This window comes from Mauremys mutica, chromosome 6, assembly GCF_020497125.1.
Source record: "Mauremys mutica isolate MM-2020 ecotype Southern chromosome 6, ASM2049712v1, whole genome shotgun sequence".
In the NCBI taxonomy this organism is placed as follows: Eukaryota; Metazoa; Chordata; order Testudines; family Geoemydidae; genus Mauremys; species Mauremys mutica.
In genome coordinates, this window is record NC_059077.1 from 56,506,582 (window position 1) to 56,526,202 (window position 19,621).

Here is a 19,621-nt window from a genome sequence, read left to right on the forward strand (position 1 = left end):
GTGTGTAATAACCCTATTGTCTTCTGATTAAAATTTAGTTCTAAAACTAACTCCCAAGTTCATGTAGAGAGAAATAATGAAAAGGTCCGCTGATCTGCTATGCTAAACATAGGCAATTTTCTAGCTTACACAAAAGTACGTGGATAAAATATGTAACAGTCCCCTTAGTGTTCGCATGTTATAAGATCGTATGTAAAATATTTTGGAGAAAAATAATCTTAAACAAGTTCAGGCAACTGACCAAATCTTCACTGAGAAATTTAAAAAACACAACGAAACCCGCTTATATCCTTTTTCTTGCTACATTTGCAAAGGAAAATACGGCTCAGGTAATGTTTTTTCTCGCACTAAATAATTTAGGACGGCATTAAATAATCAGTTTCCTTCACTCCAGAAAGGTAATAGATCAATATTAGATGTGGCCAAGTATTTCAGATTTAGCTTTTTGAAAGGCTTTGACTACGAGGATGCCTAGCCGATAAAGTCGTTTTAGAAACACCCTTGCCGTTTGTAGGGGGTGATATGATACGCCCTGAAATCTTCTCTAGTTATAAGTATTCAACAGGTTTCTTCACTACCACGCAAACTTCTCCCCACTTATGCCTGTTTAGATTTCCATTTCCCCCACATTAGAAAATAAATCGATTTCTTAAGGGCTCGAGCGTTGTTTTTAAACAGTTAGTTACGTTAGAGTTTAGCAGCTTTTTTTTTTAATACCACATAAGGAGGATTCAGAAACCTAAACCAGCGATGGTCTCGTTAGATATTGAACTAAATCACCCTAAATGCAAAGTAGAAGAACAAATCGGAAGCGATCCAACTCCAGGGGAAATAGTGAGAACACGGATTCACTGTAGCAATCACTTCAAGCATGACAAATATATGAGCAGGGAAATAGATTGTTTTAAAGGGATATTGCAACAAAGAACTTTAACAATAAAGTCCCGTCAAACTGTTGAAACTCGCTTCTGATAGATGGCCCCAATTCCAATTCAGATCAGGAAAGAGAATGCTTTTTAAAAATGCTTCTATTGGCAACATTTTTTTTTGTTTTGGTCTGTCAACGTCCTAAATCAATTATTTCCCCCTACTTTTGTAGATTCATTTTTAAACGGATGTAACGTTAGTTTGAACAGTAACTGCAACAAATAATCCTGCAAATCGTTACTAACTAGTCTCCGATCTCACGATTTGTATACTATCTTAGAATAATGAGAGAGGCAAGTGCAGGAATCTATACTAAGCAGAGGCTGGGTGAAACATTAACAAGCAATGTGCACTTTGCTGCATTAACTAACTAACACCGTGAATAGCTTGATTTGCAAGCTGGAAGGTTCGGTATTTTGCTAAAATGACAGTGAAATGATGAACTATACAGAGGGCGTCTCTTCCTTTGCACACATCCTGAACAACAAAATAAAATGGAAATGATGACTTAAAGTCACAACGATCCGAGCAGGAAGAACTTGTTTAACGGGAGAAGAAGTGAGACTAAACCAAATACTTTACTGTCACTTTTGTATGTGCTGTCAAATAAGTTGCTATCAGGCTCTTTAACTAGGTTGGACTCTGGCTCGGGAGCCTAGTCTCCAGGGGCTGTAATTAACAAGCTGTCTGCAAGCACCAGAGCTCATCAAGCTGCTCTGGCCAAGAGCGAAGCCCCTTTCCAATAGGCCAGGTGCACCCTGACTCCCGAGCGGAGGTGCAGCTGTGGAAAAGTTTTGCACGTTGGATATTTCTTGAGCGAGAAATCCAGAGGAAAGAGGGGGAAAGCGATCTAAAAAGGGCAGTCAAGGAAGAGATCCACCTTAAAAGGACAAGAGGAGTAGGGGGACTTGGGAGGGACATCGGTAGAAATTAATCCAGGAAAAGTTACCAGGCGAAACGAAAACCTAACTGGGGAGTTCAGACACAGCAACACAGGAGAGCGCAGAATGAATCTTCTCAGAGGGGACGAACAAGGTGATCTCACAGCTGTAACATTATACAGGTTCCGGGAATCTTACACATTGGGACAAACCGTAGCTTAGCAACTAACTTTCCCAAAGTGATCGGCGTCTTTCGGACGCAGGCAGCAGCCTCCGAGGGAAATGGGGTTTGGCTGAACTAGCTGAAGGAGTGGTAGAAAGTCGTGGCTGAAAGTGAACTCAGAACTAGGCGCTGTCCGAGGTGCTAAGGCGAGAGGCAGCACAGCCTCACGTGTCACTTCACTTCGTTTTGCCATGGCTTCGGACGAGTCCTGGACGAGTTAGGGGCATAGGGACGACAGAAAAGCAGAGAGTTAGTTTTTCATCCTTGTGAAATCATTTTTTTGCCAGACAGTCACAGTTTAAACACCATCCCCCGGTAGTTCTACTCTTCCCCTCCCCAGTTCCTCATAAGCCCGGACTTTGGAGGTGCTAATTTACAATGTTGTACTCTAAAACATAGCTTTCCACTTTCACACGAGGAAGGCTTTCGAGGCAGATAAAGGGAAGCTGGGCAGATGTTCTTCAGGTTCAGACTACTCGATAAAGCGTTTGAGCAAAAGCAGAAGCATTTTTCAGTTTCTATATGACATAACACTACGCATGTACAGTTCAGGTAGGATCCAGAGTGACACTGAACAAAGATAAACTTTAGAAAAACTAATCCATTTTACAAAATAATTTGCTATAAACATTTTTCAAATTTGCTCCTACACTGATTTGTTACATGATGATCTTTGGGACAAATGGGGACAAAATCAGGCTTAATAGTTGCAAACTACCTGAAAACGCACAGACAATGTTATAACTGCTGTAAAGAATTTATTTTGTTCTTGATTATTCTTATCCCGTTTGCACTCCCCCTTACAGAAGTTAATTGTTACTTTGAGTCATAGACCAACTGGCAGGTACTAAATTATGGGGATACATTAAAAGTATTGTAAGAGCTAACACTACCAAATAACTAGAACCCTCGGGTTTTTTTCCAGCAGCAAGTAAAAATTAAATTAACAATGTTTTGGCAGGAAGCGGGAGGGAGGAGAGATTTCAAATTCAAAGAGCATTTTAAGTGTATTTAAAGAAAAAACGAAGTGCGAAATAATCAAAAGATCCATCTTTAGCTAAGAAACTAACTCTTCATTGGAAACCAGAGCCCAAGTTACAACTGTAAGAAAGGGGACAAGAATCAGAAACAACTGGCACATGAGCAGCCACTGGCAGCATCTGACTTGCTGTTTGTTACCAACCACTAGATCAATATTTGCAAGATCCCATGAGTTTTAATGGTTTTGCCCTCAAATGTGTATATAAGCAATACCTGGGCATAAGAATTATTTTTAGCCCTAACTTTTCCAGGGGCTCATAGCAAAGTACTTTGCTAAGGGGGAAAACAAGATTTTAACCATTTAGTAAGCCAAGCTTAGCAAGAGGAGGTGTGGAAATGTCCGGGGTGGGGGAAGCGATTTATCTAATTGTTGTGTCAAAGATTCCAAGTTTTAGAGAAATAGTTTGAAGGCAAAAGTATAGAGATAGTAGATTGCCAGACAGTAGGGGATTAGGTGAGGCTTGAGTAAAGAGAAGTGAAAATGCCAAAAGAAGAAAACCCAGGCCTTGCCTCCAAATGGTCATTCCTCTCCTGTGTAGAATTCAGTGGAAAATAACTGACTTTTGTCTCAGTCGGGATAAAACATTCTGGGCGCTTGTCCCCTGGAAATAGTTATATTTACATGACCTTAATAGACTCATATAGGTCAGTTGCACAAGAAAGTAGTTAACTATTTAATTTTAATTGCAAACAGTTGCTGTCGGGTTATCGATTTGATGAATTTCCCTATAAAGTTTTGAAAACAGGAGCCAAGAGGCAGAAACATAATGCAGCAATATACGCAGGAATCAGTGTGCTCACATTTCTTCTCCTTTGTCTCGTCATTTGATGTTTGGCTATATTCATATTCCTTTTATTTTGTGTGTGTTACAGAACCCCCTTGAAGTCTTTTCGCAAAGACACGTACCAGGCATGCCTAAGAATGAAACAATTTTTCATGGGGGCAGAAAACGAAGTCAGTTTTTTTTCCAATAAGAAAAAAAAAAGGTGAGAAGTATCGTTGTCTTCTGTATCTATTGAAAACAGACATTTAAAAATCACTGCTAGTTAAAATTCCTTTCAGATATAGACGTAACTAACCAAGTTTTAAGGGTGCAAAACTTTGGCAGAAAACAGATTCCTCGAGATAAGCACGGTCAGTCATTTGAAATAACGTGGCATTCTTTATCACATAGCCTTTTCTCTTCAGATTCAAAACTGTACAACTTTCCAATCTATTTATTTTCCATGACGCTGACTGAGCCGTCTGTACCTGGTAAATGGTAAGAAAATTAGTACCACAAGTTACCTGAAATTAACCGTTTCACAAAGTTCATTTTAAAAGTGCGTTTCGTGGCAAAAGGGCTAAAAGACCCCAAACGCAACTTATGAAACCCCAATTAAATCCCCCAGAAGCAGGACCACGGCATATAGTCAAAATTACCATGACTTTATAAACAAAAGTAACATTATCAGTGCTTTAAGAAAACGCTACAGAGCGCTATCACTTGCAGGTTACCTACAGCTCTGAGCCCCAGAAGTTTGAACATACAGATTTTAAAAAATAAAATAAAACCTACACGCTAGGGTTTTTCCCCAATTTTTTTTGGGGGGTGGAGTTCCTTTTATAGTTTTACTGCTGGTTTGTAGGGCTCACTAAAGACATTCTTCTTCACAAGAATACATTTTTATCAAGTTGAAAATTCATAGTGTGTCATAACTGGAGCATGCGATTATTGTGCAACTGATGGACCAGAACAAATCCTGTTGCACAGAAAATCAATTTTGTTCATATTTATGTCGAATTGTGTGTGTGTATTATACAGAGAGAGCGAGACCGAGAGAGCGCTCCGAACAGGGAATAAAACTTCAAACCCTCCCTTAACTATATGTTAGATGGGGCGGGAGGTCGATGGGCCAAACCATATTTACCTTTTTTGGTTGTTGCTGCTGTAAATCTGAGATACAGTATTTAGAATAGCGAAGTTTCCAAGCGCACTAAAGCTGCTTGTCTAAATCTACTTTGAAGTAATGCTAGTGGGGCTAAACTTCAGATCTTCGTGTTAATCTCTAGTTTTTGCCTTCAAACAGAACTCAGTTACAAAGAGCTTGGAAAGAGTTTTGCATCTATTCAAGGGGCACAAAATCTTTAATTTTCTGAGGAGTAAAAACTCTCCAAGAAACTTCATATAGTTTCTTAGGTTTTGCTTAGCATACGTGATAAAACATTGATTGTCGCAGTTTGGTGACCCATGAAATTTGGGGGTTAGTTTTTCTCTTCAGACCAGAGCATATAATTATGCAAATAAAGAGCTGTCACTGATCTAGTGAAATACTCACAAACACATGCAATCCAAAATGGGACAGAAAAGTGAAAATTTGTGGTCTTATGATGGATGGTATAGTGACAAATGATATCTCCTACCAAGTTTCTGGAGAAGTTCATTTTTCACACTGTATCGAGTATGTCAACATAATGCATGTTAGAGAGAGAGATTCTTGGAAGGTTATTTTTATTTGGATTGACTTTAATGTAGAGTACGGTGCAATATTTTCTTAGATATGACACTTTTCATTTGTACTTTTGAGTGAAATTCCTAGAGGGAAAAACATTCAGTGTTGCGTGGCAGTGCCAGAAAAGATATGTGCTTATTTTTCATTAAATCCCCCACACCTTCCTTTGATTAAGACCGCAAAAGTCAAATCCAAATTATTTCCTATAATCAAAGTGTTGAAAATTATAAATTCAGCTGAAGAGTTCTTCCCAGACGGGCTATGTTTGAATGGCTAAACAAATGGGAAGTTTTTCTAACCCCCGCTGTTTACTAAACAGGGTGAACTATATTTTAACAGTAAAAAATGTACTATTTGGCACAATGTTTAAGGGCTGATTTTCCCACTCAGTCATTTTAAACCTTTCAAAATTGCGAGCGCGGGGTGGGAGGGGGGGAGGAGAAAGGAGGGAGGAGGAAGGTGCAGGGTTCAGCCTTGTGATTCAGTTACAATGTGTACTCATTTGTGACAAACTAACAAGACCCCTTCAAATTCAATCCTTCTCTTACATCTTTTTTGCCATTTGGGTCTCCCAGTCCCAAAGTTACCATTCCACAGTCTGTTGCATAATTTCAGATGTCATGGAGCTTCCCAGTGATGAAATCTGAGAAGGCTCATGTCAGACCGCTGACTGCTAAAGACATCACTACATGAAAGATCAGTGGTGTGAAACTTTAAAAACATCGATCCAAATGAATCAATTAAATCAACATTCATCCCTCCTAAGTGTGGTTTAAGACGATCATTGTTACCTTTTTACACTACACAGATTTGGAGATAAACGCTGGAATGCTTTGATGGTTTCATCTATTCTAGAATCACTGTTAATCGACTTTGTGTTATTTTCCCCTTTCAACAGCTTATGCTCAGAGTGAACATTCTTCACATTTAGGACACTCTATGTTGCTTCCAGTCCAACCCAGGATGACAAAGCTGCTGCTTTTGCAAGGAGGGGGCTGAGGCTTTGTTAAGTGTTGCTTACAACTTTTTCCCAGGCTCAAACTGATTTTTATTTTATTTTATCGCATTGAGATTAATGGACTATTAGTTAAAAGGAAGAGAAACAATTCAAGAGGCTCCTAGTTAGTCACTCTGGAACAAGCAAGGGAAAAAAATCCATATTTAAATGGAGAGAGAGACCTTCCTGGATTCTCGATCTGATACACATTTTGGTGGTAAAACAGGTCCCGCCTACCTAGATAAGAAACTTTAACTACGTTTGGGTACCGACAGCTTAAATTACTGCAAAGCCCAAGTGTGTGGTAAAGGGTTGATAAACCATCGAAGTCACTGTAATAACCATCTATCATTAACTCGAGTCTCTCCATTTGGCAAACCCGGGCTAAATGTGTTTGTTTCCTAATAAACAAGCGGAAATAGGAAGAACCCAACTAGTGGTCTTCTCCTTGTAACTACGGAAGCAGGATGGCACTTCCGCTCTCCAATGATCTCCGTTGACTCCAGTCTCTGGGTAGTTTTGGTACACTAATAATACATCACTTTTTTGTCTCTGATGTCTAGTCCCTTAATCCCAAATGTCCTTTACGGTAAGAAGAGAACCAAACAAAGCAAGAAGTGAAGGAGATTTTCCTTTCCCACTTTTAGGAAGAGGGAGTTGCTAAATTTGTACATTACATTTTTATATCAGAACAACCGAGCATCCACTTTCAATTTCAAAATATCTAGGAGAGGATTTTGTCTTATGCTTAATCATCTCAGACATATAGATGTAGGCAATGTGAAGTCAACAAAGACTAAAGGGCTGTCATGTTAAGTTGACATTAGGCTATTACCGTTTCAACAGAGTCAGACAACCACCAGCAAGATTTAAACTATTGATATGTTATTGCGCCATTCAGTATTGGTTCACGTTTTTATTAACATCTACAAGCTGCTTGGAAGAGCAAAATGTTTATGAGGAAACAACTGAACATTAGAAGAGAAAAGATTTTTTTATTATTTTTAAAGTGTAAACAGAAATATACAATTCATAAGAACTCCCTGCAGTTCTTTACATAAGCAAAAACGCAAGTCAAGTAGAGCACGAGAAAGACACTTTTAAAGGGGTATTTATTACAGCAGAATTTTTTTGCACTTAATTTCCATTAAAATAAAAAAATAGATTAATGTTGTGATATTTGGCACCTTGGAAAACCCCCTCATGCATTCCCAGTGGTAAGAGTTTGACGGTTGCAGGATTTGTTTGAGAGCTTTTTTCAAACACCCTTCCCCTCCCCCCCCCCGTCTCTGCATTTAAGCACAGAACTACACATATGAAATGCAAATCAACGAGTTAAAACCTTATTCACATGATACACTGATCAGAGTGGAAACAAACCAGGGAGGGGTACAAACGGCGTAAATGGGTGACAGGCCAGCCCAGGCAGGTGGCCAGCACCGACAGCATGAAGTTACTTGGGGAGAAATGAGGTGAACCATATTATTACGTCTATACAGCAAACCCATAATCAACAGGTTAAGTTGAGAAGTATGATTACACTGGAAGCTGCTCAGTGGCAGACGTGGATTTTGCTTTGGGAAGCTCCACAGCTCGCAAAACCCCTCGTGTCTTGCTTGCGAAAGTCTAACTCAGGAAACACAGTGACCTCCATGTGTAAGGGACATTTACAAAAGGGAGTGAAGCTGTAATGGAGAGAAGACTGCAGATTATAGCAGGCAATTTTACAGTGATTTCCTCTTGTTACAAGCGCAGGTTGCTGAAAGAAGTAATGTGCGAACTGAAAAACACCACAGGTTAGCTAAATGCCTGGTGTATATACATGGAGTATTACAGCTGGCTAATTGTGACCTTCCAACACTAAGCACTGCACACACTTTATGAAACCAAAGAAAAGACGTTAGCAAATAAAATGGAAAGATCCGGAAGAATCTCTCCTTACACTGAAGTGACATGATTCGGTTACTGGTACGTTTACCCCAGACAAAATACATTGAAATTCACATTAAACACTTTAAAACATCGTATTAACAACAATAGCCCCCTACCCTCACCCCTTCCGTACTAAATTCCTCCATTCAACTCCGAAATGGGAAAAATTACATTAAAAAGGGGTCAGTATCACAAACCCATGTGGTGGCTGCCGACGATGTGACTGGTTTGAAGTAACACAGCAGTTGGATGAAATACCGTTTTGATTTTTGTCTTCTTTGCCTCTGCTCTAATAACATCAGAGGCGATGCAGACATGACCACTGAAGAAAAGATCACTTTAATTTAGCTTCATCAAACTATACGAACTAATTAGTGTACTTGCATGCCAGACACGGTATCAGGCACGTATTGTTGCTTATCAGACATTAGCAGTTAAAAGTTGCTGACATCAGCTACTATTACTAAAAACACTTCTCTCCGAGGTCTGCAATTTCAATGATTTTTCTGATCGTTTAAATTCGGTGAAACTGGCTGTATATTTTACCAGGTGTATAAGGCAGGAACATTATTTTTGCAAACACTTTGAAAGAAATATGGAATCTAGGCTTGTGTTGAATCAAAAACTAATTACAGGATGATGAGGCATTACAGTTATTAACAATTCCGAATATGACAATGTAAGCATCTTTGAATTAAAAAATCAGCAAAATCTGTAATTCATGACTTTTTATTTATTTATGCTATCATAATTCACAGTGTGGTCCAGACGGTTGCTGAATTGGTAAAGTACAAAGCAATTGGCATTTTAAGGTAGAACTTTCAAAAGCAAGTGGAGTTCTACAAATAATGCCAAAGAAGGAAAAAATCTTTATACAAAGAGACTTTCCCATAAATTTGGACCAAAGTTCTTGGACCCCTTATCTGCAGAACATGGAAAGTGTGAAGAGTTCATCTCATTTGGTCCCAGAGAAGAAAAGACTATTGATTGTAAATATTCATTTTTTTACTATTCAAAATTATGTCCCTCTTTAAAAAGAGTAATTTATATTTTGCTTTGTCTGAAAATAGACATTCTATTAGAATAAAAAATAAACGTATCAACCAAGTTCTAAAAGTAAATTTTAAATACAGGTATTTAATCTATGTTACATTTTTCACTAAAACATGTATCACAGCTCGTGATTTAAAATTATTCAGAGATACAAACTCTGTAAAAACGGGAATCCTAAAATCACGAAGCAAAAGATTTCAGCATAAATAGCATCGGTTCATTCTGGTTTAAATTTAGTCCTTTCCTTCTGTAGTGTACAGATTTATTAGAAACCTTATTTTAAATTCAGAGACGATCCTCCATAGAAATACCTATTCATTAATTTATTATTTCTTAGGAGCTATTTTATGCACAGTCTCTCCTCTGGTCTCAAAAGAAAAAAATATCTGGTTAGAGCTACAGGGAACGATTCATATTTATAAATCCAAATACTACACCATCGTCTTTGTGCTATTTTTTAAATTTAGATTGAGTCATTATGGCTTAAATAACCCCCCTAAAAAGCACAAACAAAAATATTCCATTGTTAGAAAGATGTCTGAGCATTTTAAAGGCTGAAGAAGAGTAGGGAGGAGGAAGAGGGGAGAGAAATCTACCTGGACCAATTATTGAAAAGCAATTCCGTTAAAAATGCATAAAACCTAAAGTTTGCTCCTGTCAGAGAAAGCAAGCAAGCAAGAAAGAAAAGTGAACCCTGGAAGGAAGCAGCAAAATCCTGTAGGCGATAGGACCACGAAGAAGCTGTTAAACTCTGGTATCAGCTCGGTGCAGGGCTATGTCAGGGCAATTAGAGCTGCACCATGCTGCACTGTGCAGTACTGCTGTCAGCCTTAATCTGCGCACTGATGGGCAGCACGAAACCCAAGCTACAGCCCACAGGAAGCACAACCAGTGAACCCATATTGCTTTGACAGTTGCACTCATCTAGAAATAATGCAAAACGCTCTTTAGATGTATACATCACGACCCTGTGCTCTAGGAAGAAAACAATCTAATGAGGGGCTGGGAGCCTGCTTGCAGAAAACAAGCAGCGAAGAGATGTTTTTCTCCTCTTAAAGCTCTTCGTATTTGATTCTGTTGGAGCGTCGTGTTGGGGCTAGTTTGACTGAACTGTTCTTTGCCTCGGATGCTTCACTGAAGAATTTGAAAATAGACGGAAAACTCTTCCAGGAAGTTAGCTCATGACGCTCGGTCCCTGCAAAATACAATAAAAATAAAAATAAATAAATCACAGTTTGATTTGGTTTGGGGTCGTTTTGTTGCTGCAAGTCATTGTTCAGCATAACACACAACACAAAATAAACGTCGAGTGCTATTTGCTGGTCCCTCTCAAAAGCTCCATGTTTCAGTCTTACGAGAGGGACTTGAACAAATTGGTGTCATTAAAGACCCCCACCCCTTCTGATCACAACACTCACAGGTGTATTCTCGTGTTGAGTAGTGTGCAGGGTTTTAGTTATATACGTGGACTACATGATATGAAAAGAGCAGAGCCTTGCACTAAAAACAAGTCCGAAAAGGGCGTGTGCTTATTACTTTTCCCCGCACAAACTCTGGCAAGCGAAGCCTTGTCAAGTACCGTCCCAGAATGGAGTCACTAAAACACATTTCAAGTCCTTTCATTCCACAGCGCGCTACCGTCTAGCCATGCATTTTGCCAAGTAACCTCAACAAGCGAATAAGTTCATAAGGTAAAACACACTCCTGGTTTGTCCCAGAGCCCCCACAACGGAGATAACGCGTGCTGTGACTTCTATTGACAGGGGAGCCTATCATTACAAGACATTCGCAGGAACTCCATACAAAATGGGGAGAACTACGAAGTCCATCGGGAGCTAACAGTGATCACTTTATTTCATTCCAGCTCCTCAGGGTTCACAGGCTCCGAAAGAGTCCTGGGTAAAAATGAGAATCCCACTGCTAAACTGGCACTTGCATTTCCAAGGTCAATTTCATGAAAGGAGCTAAGTGTCTGGCCCAACTTTAAGACAACGGAATTTAGTTTTTAGGACATGAGTAACCGCTTCTGTAACTGAATCCCGGTTCCCCTTTGGCACTGATTGAAACAGGGGCAGTCAGAATAGATGGCTTTAAACAACAAATAATGGTCACTTTAACCAGCCCTGTTACCAGTAAGCCCGTACACTGTATCCAGCAGAAAAGTGAACCTTTCCTGCGGTTCCTTCCCCAGCGTAAAAATGCATTTGTGTAAACTGTATTACGCGCATGTGTTTTTACTGTTACCCGTGGGCCCTTAACTGCACGGCACATTTGTTTCTATAAATAAAAACAAACAACAACAATAATAATTCTAAAACCCCACCCTCTCATACAGATAAGGAGCCAAGTGCTCTGAAAGAGTTGGGATCTCTTCCTAGATAACCCAATTATGCAGAGATGCTGCCTGGAAGTCTCTGGATCCTGGGCCTCCGTTTGATACTTTAACATTGTTAATGATAATTCTTTAGTCTGTAATAGTAGGTCATTGCTATGGTTACTCTACAATGGTGCAACACTTCGCTTTCCCCTTCAGCTATTCGCTGAGACCTGGTAACCACATTTGTTGCCTAGCAACAGTTTTGTGACAGTATCACAATCTGGGAGTTACAACAATAAAGGACATGATGGCCGTGGCCTACCCAGAGGAGAGATCTATAGTGTGGGGTGGGTGGGTGACTTTGTGACGGCAGTGGCCCCTAAAAGAGCTGCTACTGACAACTGAGTCCCTGCAGCAACACGCAGAGACAAGGGAAGGCATTGCTAACAAAGACACCCCACACAGCTATCCCCCTACAGACATTGTTTACACAATGACAATCCACCACCACACCTATATTCCTTTCACAGACACCACCACTCCCACAGAGATAGCCCCCTTCAGAGACACCCTTTGCACACACACCTCCCTCACAATAACACATATATCCCCCAATGCTGATGCACTTTTCAAAAACAATTCACTACACATGTCCCCCACAGAAACCTTTTACTGAGACAATCCACGAGACACATGGATATCTCCCCACCCCATAAACACCTTTCACAAAAAGGCAATCAGCTAATACACACACCACTCCTCCACTAACACCTTTTAGAAAAGACAATCCACATCACATACATATACCTCTCTCCAAACACAGATATCCATTACACAGACCATCCAGCACATCTCACAGAAATTTCTCCACACACACCTTTTAAACAAAAAAAACCCCCAGAACCAAATGCAGGTATTCCCTCACAGACACCCTTTACCTGGAGACAAGCCATCACATCTACAGACATCATGCTCATCACAGACAAATCTATTGCACCCTACAACAGTAGTTGTCAACAGGTGGACCGAGGCCAAATCCGGACAACCAGATACTTTTGAACGGACCATGAAATCTTTTTATTTACTTATTATTAGCATTATTGTTATTGCAGTGTGAAAAAATGTTCCTCTGGAGTCCGGACCTTGAGTATACCTTGATCAAGAAATTTGGACCTTGACAAAAAATAATTGACTACCCCTGAACCTACACAGACAACCACCACAAAATTACACTTTACACAGACTCCCCACCTCTATACAGGAACACCTCATTATCACAAATAGACACCTCACCACCACATAAAGATATAGCTCCTCCTTCACAAAAAGACAATCCACAATCCTCCACATATCTTTCCACCAGAAAGGCACCCTTATAGGGAAACAATCCACTGACACCACACACCCCTTACACAAAGATGTTAACCCCTATAGAGACCTGTTTACATAAAGACATGTTGCAACTACACACAAATATAGACACTCCTTATACAAGAACAGTATCTCTCCACAAGCCACCATTTACAGAAACCTCACCACCAGGTATTCCTTAACCACTCTTGCATAGGCAATATTCCCCATACAGCCACTTCTACCACCTAAGATTCCTTGTCTGTGCACACATTTAACATCACATTGAGTCTCTATGGGCAGACAGCCACCACATCTTCACTCTTGGTTCCTACACACACAGCTCAACTACCACACCCCAAAAGGCATACACACAGTACACTGCCACTCCAGACTTCTATCTCTCTACACATACCCATATTCATTTCTGTTGGCCTAGATTTAGATTAAATTGGATGCAGAGAATATAACACTGTTTTTATTCTTTATCATTTATATTTCTTCTTTGTGAAAGAGCTTCTTCAGAAACAAAGAATGACAAAAACGATGTCCAAGAAACTTTGTTTTAATTGTCTTCCCCTCCTTTCCTCCATCTCTCCTTTCCCCATGCACCCTGCTCATTTCCTCAGAGATCACACACCAATGTTATTGAGACACTGATCAGTTTAAGCTTTCCTACAGCAACTCTTTTACCCCATCCCTCTCCAAAAACAATTCAGGCTTTGAACCTAGAGGGCCTGATGACTCAATGGTCTAAAGCAATTTTAACTCCCTCTCTTTATTTTCCCTTTCCTAGCAACAATCTTACTGACGGATGAACAATTTCTCTGGTGATAAAATCTCTACCATGGCTGTTTAGTTTCTAGGATTATGATGACTCTTTGCTTGAGTAATACAGAAAAGACAAAAACAAAAACTCAGCCTTGTTACCTTGTCAACTCTCTACGCTGCCCTTCATGGCCCTTTAACGGTCAACATTTGCCTTCAAATATGCACCTTCAGCTCCCATTGAAGAGAGAGCAAAATGTATCCTATAAACTTAAACACTATAAAGGTAGTACATTTATTATTTATGCAAAAAATCTAGAAAATTGCAAGGGATACTGGACATAAGCAACATGAGCTAGAAGTTATACTAAATGACAGCATGCCCTAGTAGGCATAATAGATTTGGTGGCATGGTTCTCCAAATAGAATAGTAACACTGAAGAGTATGATCTATACAAGGAAGACAGAAAGGGAAGAATAGAAGAGTTAGCATTATATGTCATAAATATTTGCAAAACCAATAGTAGAGCTGGTTGAGGATTTTCCATTAGAATGAGTTTCTGACAGAAAATGAGGGTTTCACAAATTTAACATTTTCCAAAGGAACATTTTGATTTGGCTGAAAATATTTATTTCCCTCGTATTTAATTTTGGGTTGGTTTGACCCAAATCAGAATATTTCATTTTTTGAATGGACCTGAAATGTTTTGTTTCAAATCAGTTCAACAAAACATTAAACTGTATATCCTTTGTGGCATATTGCCCTATGAGAGTTGGAGTTCGGCCCCTCCATTCTCTCCTGTAGGTCCGGCTTCCTAGATGACTGCTAGCTCCCCTAAAGCAATGTGGACTTTCCTCTGATCATGTTGTGCTGGGTAACATGGGAGTCACATGATTTGGTGCATTGTGCGAAATGTAGTTTGGGCAGGGAGCCTGGCTCATAAAGAAAGAATAGAGTCAAAAGGCTCCTGAGCTATAACTCCTATAAGGCAACGTGCCATTGTGGGAAAATGCAGTTTAATATCTGACTCAAAACAAATAATTTCAGATCCATTCAGAAACATTTCAATTTTGGAAAAGTAAAAATATTTCACTGTGATAAAAAATGTAAAAACAAAACATTTAGACAATTCCAAATTAAAATGGTTCAGAATTTCCATTCTGGGAAAAAAATTGAAATTACAATTTATCATCTTGATTTGAGACAAAATCGTGTTGAAATGTCAGAATGTCTCACAGGATGGAATTTCCAAATTCACTCAGCTCTAACCAATATAAATGAAAAGAGTATCAACAAAGTACTTTGGGCAAAAATACAAGTAACATAAAATAAAGATGAAATTGGACATCTTCTGTACGGCTTCAGGAATAAAGAATGAACATGACAAGTTAAGGGACCAACTATAGAGGAGCCTAGACGCACAGGATCCTGCACTCATTTAAAAAAAACAAAAAAAAACGTACTGAGACATCCGTTGAGTAACAAAATACAACTAAAACAATGAGGAGTCCTTGTGGCACCTTAGAGACTAACAAATGTATTTGAGCATAAGCTTTTGTGGGCTAGAACCCACATCATCACCTGACAACCATCTGAAGTGGATTCTAGCCCATGAAAGCTTATGCCCAAATACATTTGTGAGTCTCTAAGGTGCCACAGGGACTCCTCGCTGTTTTTGCTGATATAGACTAACACGGCTACCACTCTAAAAAAATACAACTAAATACTGATCACCAAAGAAATATCTCTGTTACTCCATGATCAAGAACACAGAGAATAATCATACTTAACTACTTTATAACACATTTTTGCAATTATATAGCATCTTTTATGTGAAGATTTTAAAGTACTTTACAAAGATTATTATTATACCTATGTTCAGATGGTTAACTGAGGCATAGATACAATAACTGACTTATCCAAGGTCCTAGGAACACAGGAATTGCCATGCTGGACCAGACCCATGGGCCATCTAGTCCAGTATTCTGTCACTAGATGCCTCCAAGGAATATGCAAGAACCCCTAGCAGGCAGATGTGGGACAATGTGCTCCCTGAAGATCCTAATACCTCATCGTTAGAGATTGGTTTAAACCCAGAGACATGAGGTTTTTATCCCTTCTGCAAGTCAGGGCAAAATCAGAAATAAAATCTAGGTCTCCTAGATCTCAATCATATTCTTAGCTACTAGATCAATCTAGATAAGCTACATGAGAAACCATTGTGAATCTACTTCTTACCAATAGAAAGAATTGTTTGGGAACGTGACATAATAGGAAATATTCAAGCGATTAAAAGCTATTTGAATCAACATACTATATTAAGCAATGGGTTGATAGAATACAGCGGTATAAAGGCTTCAAGAAATAAATTGCTTGGGGACCTGTAAAATCTAAGGAGCAAGCTGTAATGGGAAGACACATGAAAATCCATGAATGTAGAACACAGTTAAAACATTCTATAATATGCCAACAGAAGCAGCCAATGTGACTTTATGAGGAACTGCTCAAAGACAGTGGCGGATTAATGATTTTGCCGCCCCTAGGCCCTGAAATAATTGCCGACTCCGGCCCCATATGAACTTATTAAACATCAATATTTTCAATATCAACACCAATATTTTCACGTTTTATTTCACTACTACTTTCAACTATTTTTTCTGTCTCACTGTCGGCACTAACTGATACAACAAAGGAATCTATTTTGTGCATTTTTGCTATCATTTCATTTTCCCTTTCTTTCTTTTGTATAATATTTTATTTTGAACTGAGAACTGCTTAATTTCTTCCTTACGGTCATATTATTAATGTTTAGGATTCTCGCGAGTATGTTTACTAAATGGCGTCGCGCCGTCATTGGTGGTTTCAATATGCGCTATGATTGGTAGAATTGCGTCATCACTTATGCCATGATTACAAAAATGCTGCTATTATAAATTTGCTGCCCCTGCAAATTTGCCGCCCTAGGCCTAGGCCTTGTCAGCCTAGGCAATAATATGCCGCTGCTCAAAGAATGGAGGGTAAAAAAGAATCTATCTTGGAAAAGGGGTATCAGGCAAGTATCCTAATTAAAATATGGACAGTTAGCTAAGGATTGGAGTGAAAAGATAAGGGCAGTAAAGACGAGAATGATTTACTGTTAGCCAAAGGGATAAAGGAGAACAGGAAGACCTATATTTATATATTTAACAAGTACCGTATATCAGGAGGAAAAGGAATACTAGGGAGAAAATAGATCTGTTATTAAATGAGATTAAATAAACAAATTATTCTATATGGTTAAGATGGTGAACTGCTTTTAAAATCAGTATATCAGGAACAATAAAGAAAAGAGGTATTGACAATTAGAAGTAATAAAGACCTTGTCAATAAAGCTGTTGGTAAAAAAAAAAAAGCTGGAAAGGGAATACTTGGAAAACCTGAATATACAAATCATCAGGTCTGGATGACATAGATCTCAGGGTCTTAAGGGAATCAGCTAATGAACTTGCTGAACTACTGGCAATTATTTCTGAAAACTCATGCAGAAGCAGGTAGGTATCAGAGGACTGGGAGGAAAAAAGCAAACGTGGTGCTAATTTTCTTTAAAAAAAGAATAAAGAGAAATTACCATCTGATAAATTTAACTTCAAATCTTAATAAAATAATAGAACAATATTAAAATAAAAAATCTGCAAGCACCTTTTGGTAACAGGAACATTAAGATTAAATAAGTATAGATTTTTAGCAATAAATATCTCAAAATCAATCACTTTTCTTGATTGAATCACAAAAATTAGTAGATGATGGGACTATCTGTTATGGTGCCTTTTTCTATAGGTCTCGCTGTGTGCCATTTCTACCTGGCCTGCAACCTGGTGAACAGACACACAATGGATTATAGCTTTCAGCACTCTAGTGGTCTGTGGTTACCATTATCTCTATTTTTAGATTGTTGTATAGCTATCACTAGCTAACTAGAGATTGATAGTGATAGCGATACAGACATAGAAATAGGCATTATATCTAGACTGCAGTAGATATAGATTTATACATTGCCCTTGATTCTAGACGGTATTACTTTGGAGTTACACTGGCTTAAACCTGGAGTAGCATAACGGCGAATCAGGCCCGCTATATCTAGACTGAAGTAAAGCATTTGGTTCATTGTCTTATGAAAATGTACTTGTTAAACTAATTCAAACTGTCTTGAAAATGAGCAATGTCACTTAGCTTGAAAACTGGATAAAGCACTATGAACAATGAGTAATGATAAATATCAAAGCAGTGGGTTGGGGGAGGTGTCAAAGGATTGGTAATAGGTTAGTTTCTTTTAAACATGATTATTAATGATCTGGAAGAATGAACAAACTGCATATTAATTAATTAAATTAATTATGCAGATGATACATTAAATTGCAGGTAAAGGAAACACTAGTAAGGACTGAGAAATAATAAGAAGGAAGCTAGGTAGTATACAAATAAAAACAGGAAATAACAAAATGAGCTTTGCTCCATGTTTACAAAAATGTACATACAAAAATGAGTGAGCAATTGATTAATCAGTCATCTCAGGGTTTATTTGTACATACACTTATGACTGTAGTTTAATTTTCATTTTCTTCTCCGGCCCCCCCAAGGAAAAAAAGTCCAAAAACAAGAGAGCTCTTTGGCTAGAAGAGTTTACAAACTCCTTCAGTTGAAATTACTGAGCTTGCAGAATGTACAAGCTCTGCTGGCTTCACTAACAGATTCCCCATAATTTGCTCTTGCAGTGATTACCAGCTGTGCAGGACAAAGGTGTCCTCCTTCAGCGTTTGCCAACTGTGCAGGACAAAAATCTCCTTCTGTGGCACTTACAAATTATGCAGAACAGTGGTTCCATCCTGTGGAGTTTACAAGATATGCAGGACAAAGGCTTTCCATGCTGCACCAGAGCAGAGGGTTTTCAATATAAAACTCTTTGCACTGAAATATTTCTGCAGAGAAAACTTTCTAGGTTGAGAAGTTTCTCCACAGATATTAACTACAATGCTACCCCAAGGTCTGATTCTGTGAGCTATTGCTGACCCTCAGATCCCATTGACTTCAAAGTGAATTAAGGATACTCTACATCTCAGGATTTGGCCCTTAGCGGAGCAGTTAATATCACAGTTCCAAAGGAGCTTGATCTTACTCAATGAGAATTTTGCCACTGACTTTAATGGGAATGAAATCTACCGCAGTGTCAGCCAGGGGCGGCTCTATGTATTCTGCCGCCCCAAGCACAGCAGTCAGGCAGCCTTCGGCGGCATGCCTGCAGGAGGTCTGCCGGTCCCGCGCCTTCGGCATACCCACCGTCGAATTGCTGCTGAAGTTGCGGGACCAGCGGACCTCCCACAGGCATGCCGCCGGAGGCGGCCTGACTGCCATCCTCACAGCAACCGGCAGGCGCCCCATCGCGGTTTGCAGCCCCAGGCACACGCTTGGTGCGCTGGTGCCTGAAGCCGCCCCTGGTGTCAACATTCTGCATTGAAATCTTACTATGATGAAAACTATTGATGCAGATATTAGTTAGGTTTCTAACTTAGCACTCCCATGAGTTTTGTGGCTCCAATATTTATTAAGTTACTACCACACTTATACATGCAGGGATCAGGGAATAAAATTCCCCCCTCTTCAC

The 19,621-nt window shown here is 39.2% G+C and overlaps 1 protein-coding gene across 1 annotated transcript in view; it reads right to left on the reverse strand.

The window, feature by feature from the left end:
* Positions 1-7,546: 7,546 nt before the first annotated feature.
* Positions 7,547-19,621, reverse strand: part of FAM172A (family with sequence similarity 172 member A) — a 340,598-nt gene continuing 328,523 nt past the window's right edge. Inside the window, 1 exon segment of the mRNA XM_045022184.1 lies at positions 7,547-10,742. Within this exon segment, the coding sequence (XP_044878119.1) occupies positions 10,600-10,742 (143 nt within the window). The 3' untranslated portion in view covers positions 7,547-10,599.